The sequence below is a fragment of the Mustela lutreola genome, chromosome 8, assembly GCF_030435805.1.
Source record: "Mustela lutreola isolate mMusLut2 chromosome 8, mMusLut2.pri, whole genome shotgun sequence".
Classification (NCBI taxonomy): Eukaryota; Metazoa; Chordata; class Mammalia; order Carnivora; family Mustelidae; genus Mustela; species Mustela lutreola.
Genome location: NC_081297.1, coordinates 99,043,177 through 99,053,614, shown reverse-complemented (window position 1 = coordinate 99,053,614; position 10,438 = coordinate 99,043,177). Strand labels below are relative to the sequence as shown.

At 40.0% G+C, this 10,438-nt stretch overlaps 1 protein-coding gene across 3 annotated transcripts; it reads left to right on the top strand.

Moving 5' to 3' along the window:
- The first annotated feature begins 377 nt into the window (after window positions 1-377).
- On the top strand, window positions 378-9,337 carry APOBEC1 (apolipoprotein B mRNA editing enzyme catalytic subunit 1). Of its 3 annotated transcripts, none has more exons than XM_059183626.1 (5): window positions 396-524; window positions 5,753-5,780; window positions 7,447-7,844; window positions 8,242-8,360; window positions 9,042-9,337. In XM_059183626.1, the coding sequence occupies exons 1-5, from the start codon at window positions 509-511 to the stop codon at window positions 9,189-9,191; spliced, it is 711 nt and encodes a 236-aa protein (XP_059039609.1). In that variant the 5' UTR covers window positions 396-508; the 3' UTR covers window positions 9,192-9,337. The 3 variants fall into 3 exon arrangements, with proteins under 3 accessions (XP_059039611.1, XP_059039609.1, XP_059039610.1); XM_059183627.1 differs by having other exon boundaries at window positions 400-524; window positions 9,154-9,337; XM_059183628.1 differs by lacking the exon at window positions 5,753-5,780 and having other exon boundaries at window positions 378-524.
- Window positions 9,338-10,438: the final 1,101 nt, after the last annotated feature.

The window sequence follows — 10,438 nt, the reverse complement described above, 5'->3', positions numbered from 1 at the left end:
ATCTTTATCAGCACCATGCCTCTAACCAGCTGAGCTAACTGGCCAATCCAATACATAAAATCTTTTTAAAAAAAGATTAATGAGGGGTACCTGGGTGGCTCAGTGGTTTAGGCTGCTGCCTTTGGCTCGGGTCATGATCTCAGGGTCCTGGGATCGAGCCCCGCATCGGGCTCTCCGCTCCGCAGGAAGCCTGCTTCCCTCTCTCTCTCTCTCTCTCTGCCTGCCTCTCTGCCTGCTTGTGATCTCTGTCTGTCAAATAAATAAATAAAATCTTAAAAAAAAAAAAGGATTAATGATTTGAAGCATAAGTTTTCTTATCAACATATTGATGCAAATCCCTATATCTTGTACAATCTAGATACCCAGTAATTGGCTGAGACTCAGGACTGAGTCATCCTCTGCCCAAGCCAGGTAGTGGTGGTCACACCTACCATGTTCAGGCATGTTGTTGGTAAGAGCAATCAGCACGATATACAGTTCCAGGGGAAAAGTCCAGTAACAGAGCACCATGGCTTCTGACAAAGGTAAACCGGACCTGGGGGCCTGGCAAACTCCTTGTTCTTGAAAAAGGCAAAAATCTCTGTGTGTGTGTGTGTGTGTGTCCTGCCTGTGCTTGTGTCCTTAGGCATTTTTCAATTTTCCTATTTACTACTATATTGATATTATTCTTAAACAGGATTTATTATTGTTACTAATACTAACTATTCACATCCACAAATGATTTTGATCAAATGATACCAAATCATTGCTTATTTCACCATAATAAAAAATTAAGTTAAAAAAAAATGCAACTGTTAATAGTTTAAAATAGCAACAAAAGTGAAAGCACAAGGGCGTGTTAATTGATAATTTAAGATTCAGTTACTTAACGTTGTAGAAATTCATGGGAGAGGGAAAACACTTCAGGATGTGGAAGGAAATGATTTTCAGCTGACATGGGATTTGAGCTGGATCTTGAAAGGGTAGAATTTGGATGGGCAAAGAGAAAGAGAGTCTTGGTTGACACAAAAAGTTTGAGAGAATTTACAAATATAAATATATTTGGAACTATATAGAGAGTAAACTGAGTATAAATATATATGGAAATACATTTGGAAATACAAAGAGTAAACCTATTAGGCTCTAGGAGAGTCTGGTGAAATACTCTGCAGTGAGATTAGAAAGCAAAGCTGGAGGGACACCAGGGTGGCACAGTTGGTCATGCACCGACTCTTGGTTTTGCTCAGGTCACAATCTCAGGGTCTGGATCTCAAGGTCATGAATTGGAGCCCCACGTTGGGCTCTGGCTCAGCCAGGAGTCTGCTTGAGAATTCTCTCTCTGCTCCTCCCCACCACTCTCTCTCTCTCAAATAAATAAATAAAACTTAAAAAAAAAAAAAAAAAAAAAAGGAAAGCAAACCTGGAATGATCCTGGAGTGATATTACAGAGGGCTTTGAATACTAGGCTAAGGAAATTGAAGTAGATTTTGGTCAGAGAAGATCTTTGGAGAATTTGTGAATCTCATAGTGATGACTAAAATAGTGCTTTTATTTTATTTTATTTTATTAGAGAGAGAGCAAGTGAGCAGGGGAAGAAGCAGAGGGAAAGAATATCCAAGCAGACTCTCACTGAGCACGGAGCCTGATGTGAGGCTTAATCTCACAAGCCATGAGATCAGGGTTTGTGCTGAATCCAAGAGTCAGATGCTTAACCAACTAAGCCACCCAGATGCCTGTTATTTTAATTTTTTTAGAGCAGGAGAGAGGCAGAGAGAGAAAGAGAATCTTAAGCAGGCTCCACACCCAGAGTGGCTCGACACCGGGCTTGATCTCACAACCCTGAGATTGTGACCTAAGCTGAGATCAAGAGTCAGATGCTTAACCAACTGAGCCACCCAGGTGTGCCTAAAATAGTGCTTTAGACATACTTAGCTGGCACTTGGTGGCTTTGTGACTGGTAGCAGAAAAGACTTGGGAGCAAAGAGATCAGTGAGGAGACTTTGCATAAATGTGGGCATGATGATAGGAGAGGATACACAAATCAGTCTTGGGTTTTAAGAAACAATATATTGAGGCGCCTGGGTGGCTCAGTGGTTAAGCCACTGCCTTCGGCTTAGGTCATGATCTTGGGGTCCTGGGATCGAGCCCAGCATCGGGCTCTCTGCTCAGCAGGGAGCCTGCTTCCTCCTCTCTCTCTGCCTGCCTCTCTGCCTGCTTGTGATGTCTCTCTGTCAAATAAATAAATAAAATCTTAAAAAAAAAAAAAAAAAGAAAGAAACAATATATATTTTTTCTCCATTATCCTTTTCCTCTACAAAAATTCTCTTCTGAGTGGCATGTTGGGGGAAAGACTAAAGGCATTATTTAGCTGAAATATCCGAATAATTTTCCTAGACTTTCCTCTGAAGGTGGGGCATTTTACCCCTCAGACTATCCCAACTCCTGTGGCTCATTGTGCATCATTGCCCTGCATGAAAGGGGTAGATACTAAGAATATATCTCACTCTCTCTGTAGTTCTCACTGCTGCTTCACCCACCATGAATTCGACCTTCTTCTATAGGTATGGCCTCTGTTTCTACAGGGTTCCCTCTGTGTGGACCTGCTGGTTCAAAGGCCCCAATTTGGATTGTCTGAGAAGCACCCATTTCAAGGTGTTAGCCACCCTCTTCCTCCACCAGCTCAGTGTTTAAATTCCCTGTATATCCTCTTAAGGATAAGAGGTTTATTCTTCAGGTCTCACTTAGGATAGTGTTTCTTGACTCCTTTTTTTTTTTTTTTTTAAAAGATTTTATTTATTTATTTGACACAGAGAGAGAGAGATCACAAGTAAGCAGAGAGGCAGGCAGAGAGAGAGGGGAAGCAGGCTCCCTGCTGAGCACAGAGCCTGATGCTGGGCTCCATCCCAGGACCCCAAGATCATGACCTGAGCCAAAGGCAGACACTCAATCCATTGAGCCACCCAGGCACCCAGTCCTGTTTTTTGTTTTTGCTTTTGTTTTTGTTTTTTTTTTTTTTAAACATCTGGCTAATTTCTTTTTTAAAGGTTCCATACTCCAGGGGTACCTGGGTGGCTCAGTTGGTTAAGTGACCAACTCTTAATTTTGGCTTAGGTCATGATCTCAGGGTATCAACCACCACCACCACCCCTCTAGCATTCCATGCTGGGCTTAAATCCTGTTAAAATTCTCTCTCTCCCTCTGCCCCTCCCCACTGCTCCTGCACATGCTTTCTCTCTCTCAAAAAAAGGTCCCACCCTCCAACTAGGATCATCTTCCATCTCTAGGAAACTGCACCATGGATCTTCTCTGGACTATCCCTCTACCATCTAGTACAAATGCACAGACAGTTGCAGCCAGCACAAACATACACAGAGCTGGGGAGGAAAAATTTTCCTCTACCCTCATAGATTCTGTTTTTGGGTGCCTTCAGATTTAAACTAACAAAAGACAGATTAGCGAAAGAAAAGACAAACATGCATACAAGAGTTCACAAAAATGTGATTCAAAGAGGTGTTTAGAGTTTGGGGCTTAAATACCACCTTAAGAGGAAAAGCAGAGATGCACAAGAGCACTTATAGAAAAACAAACTTTTAGGAAATCTAGATGGGCCCTTGGGAGACTGGATGGACATATGCTTTTGTGACCATGTGTGTGGGTGTATCTTGAGTGGTAAGAGTCAGTCTCTCCTGGTTTGTTCCAGGGGATGGGACTTACGACAACTGATTTCTTTTGAATTCTTTTGGAAGGCTCTGTTTGTAGGAAAATAAGAGATTTCAGGGGAAGACAGTCTATTTTTGAATGTCTTCAGATCCAAATAATTTTTATGCCAGTGGCATACTCTGGACCCCTCCACACACACACACACACACACACACACACACACACAACCACACCCCCCCCCACAGCCTTGGGCAAAATTCCTCCCATTTTGGAGGAATTGTCTTCCAAGTCTTGTGACTCTTTTTTGGCTTAAAAACACCATCTCAGAGTTAAGGTTTGCCAGCAGGATAGGCTGAACGTCCTGCCCGCATCGCCACACAGCCACTTCACCCTCAGAGGTGGCAATGACTTGTGCATCTCTCTGGTCCCCTGAGAAAGGGTATCATGTTAGGAGAGCCTTTTGCTCTGTGTCTTCTCTTTCTTGGAAAAGAAAGACTGGTAATGGAAACAATTGCACCTTTTGATTTATGACCCTTTTCTCCTGCTTCCCCAAATTTTAGATTTCAAATAACCAGGAAGCAAACCCTTAACAGGAATGCTTGTTGCTAAAATAAATGTCCACGTTTCTCCAAAAAAAACAAATGACTCGCATTTCTGCCCTCAGAGCTTTAGAATTCTGTTCTGTGAATATTCTGAATTCAGGTCAAGCCAGTGTCCATTTCATTTTCAAAGCTCTGAGTCTTGAGAAGTATGGGCCTCTAAAATCTAGTATTTGTACTTGGATAGTCCTCACATGTGCTAATGGCTTCCCAGGACACTTCAAATAAAATCCGTGGCTTAGTATATAAACTCCATGAGCGTAAAGATAGAGATTTTTTTTTGTTCCCTGTTCCTGTATTTTAAAGAGTGCTTAACATTTAGTAAGCCCCTCATTAACAGCTCTACCAGCTGAGCCAGCCAGACACCCCGGTGTTGTTGTTTTTATTTTTTTAATTTTTATTTATTTATTTTTAAGAGGTAGCTTTATTTATTTATTAAAAAAATTTTTTTTAAGATTTTATTTATTTATTTGACAGACAGAGATCACAAGTAGGCAGAGAGGCAGGCAGAGAGAGAGGGGAGGAAGCAGGCTCCCTGCGGAGCAGAGAGCCCGATGTGGGGTTCGATTCCAGGACCCTGGGATCATGACCTGAGCCAAAGGCATAGGCTTTAACCCACTGAGCCACCCAGGTGCCCCTGTGTTGTTGTTTTTAATTAAGAAACACCCAAACTATTTACAAGAGAGACTGTACCAATTTACATTCCCACCAGCAATATATGAGAGATCCACTTTCTCTGCACAGTGTTATCTATCTATCTATCTATAGCTATCCTATAATGGATAGTAGTGAGATTCATTCAAATATTTTCTCAACAAGTATCTATTGCTAACCAACATGTTTCAGGCAGTGTGATAGGGTCTGGAACAAGATATACATAATCCATATCTCACATAATCTACAATTCAGTGTTATTATAGACATATAAATAACAATCAAAATACAGCGTGATTGGGGCACCTGGGTGGCTCAGTCTTCAAGTGTCTGCCTTTGGTTTGGGTCATGATCCCAGGGTCCTGGGATCAAGCCCTGCATCGAGCTCCCTGTTCAGTGGGAAGCCTGCTTCTCCCTCTCCCACCTCTCCACCTCCACTCGCTCGTATTCCCTTTCTCACTATCAACAAATCTATTTACTTAGATTTTATTTATTTCTGTCAAATAAATAAATAAAATACAAAAAAAAATACAGCATGATTGCTATGATGAAGGAGGTACAAGATGCTATGGAAACATAGAGAAATTACCATAGGAGCCTCTGAGGAATGACTTTCTCATTGCACTTAATCATTCTTGTAGGAGCCTTAAGGAGGATTACTTGGTTTGGGATTGGACAAACAGGTTTTGGCAAAGCCCTTAGAAACTTGCTTTTCTTAATGGTCCAATCCAGTTAATATAGGAGAAAATTTTTCACTCCATTTTCTGATATGGTTTGCAGGTTTGGAAGATCAGAGTATTTTTTTCTTAGCTAAATTTGTATGTGGGTGTTATCTGACATAATCATCTCTTGGTCAACAGGTCCTTCAGCAGGAGATGCCACCTTGAGGTAAGAATAAAACTATCAGAGTGAGCATTTAATACAACCAAGAATAAGTGGATTTAAGAGCTATAGGACTATAGCTTTCCATATTTTTCCTTTCTTCTTTTATCATGCTCCTACTCTTTTCTTTTTGCCTTTTCTTTTTTAAAAAGATTTATTTATCTACTTATTTATTTGACAGAGAGAATGATCACAAGTAGGCAGAGAGTCAGACAGAGAGAGATAGGGAAGCAGGCTTTCCGCTGAGCAGAGAGCCCAATGTGGGTCTCGATCCCAGGAACCTGAGATCATGACCCGAGCCAAAAGCAGAGGCTTAACCCACCGAGTCACCCAGGTGCCACTGTTTTTACCTTTTCTAACTTCGTTCTCTATGATCACTGCTTTCTGTATCTTTGCTTGTATGTCTTTTGGTTTTTGTTCAAGTAAATTACCTTCCAGCTTTGTTCCACTTTTGCCTTGCCTCTGTTTCTTCTCTGTTTAAATCACATGATTGTATAGCCATTAGTGAAAAGTCTGGAGAATTCATTTGTCACTTTGATTTCATCCTTTTGTTTTATACTATACGCCCATTTTTCAGATTTAGCATGATAGCAGGGGGGAATATATTATCTCATGATGGGTGGAAGGACTGATCTATGTAATAAATAAATGTAATACTTTAGGGATGAGTGGAAATATTAGGGTGTAGTAAGCTGATGACTCAACCGTATTGCAAAGAAGAGTCCTCAGCACAATCCTGAGTCTCCCCTGAGTTCCAGCTTTGACGCATGGAAAATATTAAATCTAAAGATGTCATTGGGAGGGGTGCCTGGTTGGCTCAGTCAGTAGAGCCTGTGACTCTTGATCTCAGTGTCATAAGTTTGAGCCCCACGTTGGGTGTAGAGATTACTTAAAAATAAAATCTTAAAAAAATAAATGAATAAAGATGTCATTGGGACCAGTTTGAATTTTTTTCTTGTGAGGAATTTAGTATACAGAATTTAATGTGGAAGAATCCTGAGGCTGACTCTTTCTCTTCTCAGACTTGGCAATAGACTCTTGTTGGCAATTTGAGGCTTCTACACCTAAAATCTAGTTAGAGTCTATTGAGGCATGGTGAAGATTAACGATCAGGACCTGGCAACTCCATGATGAGATAGAAAGATTAGAAAATAAATAGAAGCCTTTATTTCATTTTTTAACAAGTATTTTATTTATTTGATAGAGAGACAGCAAGAGAGGGAACACAACCAGAGGGAGTGGGGGAGGGAGAAACGGGCTTCCTGCCGAGCAGGATCAGGGAGCCCAATACAGGGCTCAGTCCCAGGACCGTGATCATGACCCCAGCCAAAGGCAGATGCTTAGCAACGGAGTCACCCAGGTGCCCCAAAGAGAAGCCTTTAAAAGAGAAACAAGGACACATTTATATCTGATTCAAAATTAGTTGATGACAGTATAGAGAGAATAGTAACCAAATAAGATGGGTTGGGAAAAATCTCTTCACTATGCTTGTGAGAGAAACTCTGATAATTCAAATGGACCTTTCTAGATAACTTGGAGAAATAGAATAGGAAACAAGGTTTCCTGAGATGTCATGTTATATATCTGCCTGACAGAAGAGGGGAGCAGGAAGTGATTTTCAAGGTGCCTCCAAAGATAGTGTGACAACATGGGAGTGCTGCTTGTGTTTCAGGAGGAGAATTGAACCCTGGGAATTTGAAGTCTTCTTTGATCCCAGAGAACTCCGTAAAGAGGCCTGCCTGCTCTATGAAATCCAGTGGGGCACAAGCCATAAGATGTGGCGAAACACAGGCAAAAACACTGCCAACCATGTGGAACTTAATTTTATAGAAAAATTTACTTCAGAAAGACGGTATTGCCCATCCACCCACTGTTCTATCACCTGGTTCCTGTCCTGGAGTCCGTGTTGGGAATGCTCCAAGGCTATTAGAGGATTTTTGAGTCAATGCCCTAGTGTCACTCTGGTTATTTATGTAACACGGCTCTTCTGGCACATGGATCCACAAAACCGGCAAGGACTCCGAGACCTCCTCAAAAGTGGTGTGACTGTCCGGATCATGAGAGCCCCAGGTAAAAACAACAAAGAATCTCACGGTTTATGAGAGACCATGGTGCTGGTATGTTTCAAGGCCAGGATAGTGGTTATCCCATTATTATTATTATTATTATTATTATTAATTATTATTATCTGAAAGTCTCAGAAGTGAAAGTCCAAAATCATGTAAGAAAGGACAGGGTCTGAACTTCATACAAAGGAAGTATCTAAAAGAGGACCCCTTTCTCCATTCCTGCCACTATGACCTCTCAGCCATCTTCATCTTTGTTCTTTTTTAGGGATTCTGGGGGAAAGTGGCCCTTCTCCAGTGCTAAAAAGGCTAATGGGTTTTCTAGACAGTATGTAAGTTGGGCTCCCTGAAGTAAATTTCTGCTGTATTTGTGAAATGAACCAAGATTTGTGTTTCCTCAGAGTATGATCATTGCTGGAAGAATTTTGTCAACTACCCACCTGGGAAAGAAGATCACTGGCCAAGATATCCTGAGCTGTGGATGAAGCTGTATGAGCTGGAACTCTACTGCATAATTCTAGTAAGTTACTCTAAGGGGCAGAGATTCTCATGCGAAAAGAAGCATCCTTCTTCAAACGCCTTTTCTGATGAATTGACATGTACTTTCCTCACCATCTTTTTGACATTTATGTTATATTTAGCTACTTGATCCATCTGAAGAAAATGTGAGAACAAAACAATCCCTCTGTCGGAAGAAAGTGGGAGAAGGGAGTGGATAAACTGATCTAAGATATATGTAGATTCCACGTTAACTTGAAATTATTATTACTATCATTATTATCACCCCACTCACGGGCTCTGCAGAATTTCACATATTCTCCTTTCCCATGTTGGTGTGTGCCATCCTATTGAAGAAATGGAGGCGTCCCATTTATTTGTATTCTCTTCAAAGTTGTTCAGTAGTCTTCCGACTAATGTTTTAAAATGCTTGTGGTAAGGGCACCTGGGTGGCTTAGTGGGTTAAGTGGCCAGCTCTTGATTTGGGCTCAGGTCATGATCTTGGGGTCCTGGGATCAAGCCCCACATCAGGCTCCATGCTCAGCAAGGAGTCTGCTTGAGAATTCTTTCTCCCTCTGCCCCTCCCCCCTTCCCGCTCACACTTCTCTCTCTCAAATAAATAAATAAATCTTAAAATAAAATAAAATGTTTCCGGTAATAATAGTATGAAGAAAAATATTATTTTAACTTTTTTTTCTTCCAGAGTCTCCCTCCCTGTTTAAAGATTTCAAGAAGAAATCAAAAGCAACTTACATTGTTCAGACTTACTCTTCAAAATTGCCATTACCAAATTATTCCACCCCATATCCTTTTAGATACAGGGTTGATCCAACTTCCTGTGATTTGGAGATGAACAGAGTGGTTCCTTGTGTACACTGTTTCTATAGCAGACACTGAAGACCCACGGAAGAGTGAGTGCCACCAGAATGTAGAAAATTTCAGTTTGTGTTTTTATACACCAACAACAAATGATCTGAAAAAATAAATTTTTAAAAATCCCGTTTGCAATTGTTTCAAAAATAATAAAATACTTAGGAATAAATTTGACTAAGGAAGTGAAAAGTTTGTACACTGTGAAACCTAGGTTACTGATAAAAGACAAAGGAAAAAACATAAATAAATGAAAAGATATCTCATGCTCATGGGTTGATAGAATTAATATTGTTAAAATGTCCATACTACCCAAAGTGATCCATAAATTCAATGTAATCCCTATCAAGATTCTAATGACTTTTTACAGAAATATAAAAAAATTCTAAATTTCATATGAAACCACAAAAGACCCTGAAAACCCAAAACAATTCTGAGGAACAAGATCAAAGCTGGAGGCATCATACTTTGTAATTTCAAACTATATTCCAAAGCTTCGTAATCAAAACAGTATGGTACTGGCATTAAAAATGGACTTATAGATCAATAAAGCAGAATCCCGAGCCCAGAGGTAAACCTATGCATGTATGGTCATCTGATATTTGTCAAGGAAGCAAAGAATATTCAATGAGGAAAAGATAGTCTCTTCAGTAAATGGTGGTGGGAAAACTGATTTTGCACGAAAAAAAAAAAAAAAGAAATGCTAAAATCTTTAAAAAAGAAAAAATGAAATGGGATCCCTATCTTATACTCCTCACAGAAATTATTTCAAAATGAGTTAAAGACTTAAATGCAAGACCTGAATCCATAAAATTCTTAGAAGGAAACATAGAGAAAAATCTCCTTGACATTAGTCTTGGTAATGATTTTATTGTTATGACACTAAAAGCACAAGCAACCGAAACAAAAATAGAAAAATGGGACTATATCAAATTAAAAAGTTTCTGCACAACAAAAGAAACAACCAACAAAATGAAAAGGCAACCTATGGAATAGGAGAAAATATTTGCAAACTACACATCTGATAAGGGGCAAATATCCAAACTATATAATGAACTTATACAAGTGTAGAGCAAAAGAACTAAGCAATCCAATTTTTAAATGGGCAAAGGACCTGAATAGACATATTTCCAAAGAAGATATTCAAATGGCCAACACCTACATGAAAAGTTGTTTAACATTACTAATCATTAGGGAAATGCAAAACTATAATGAGATACCACCTCACAC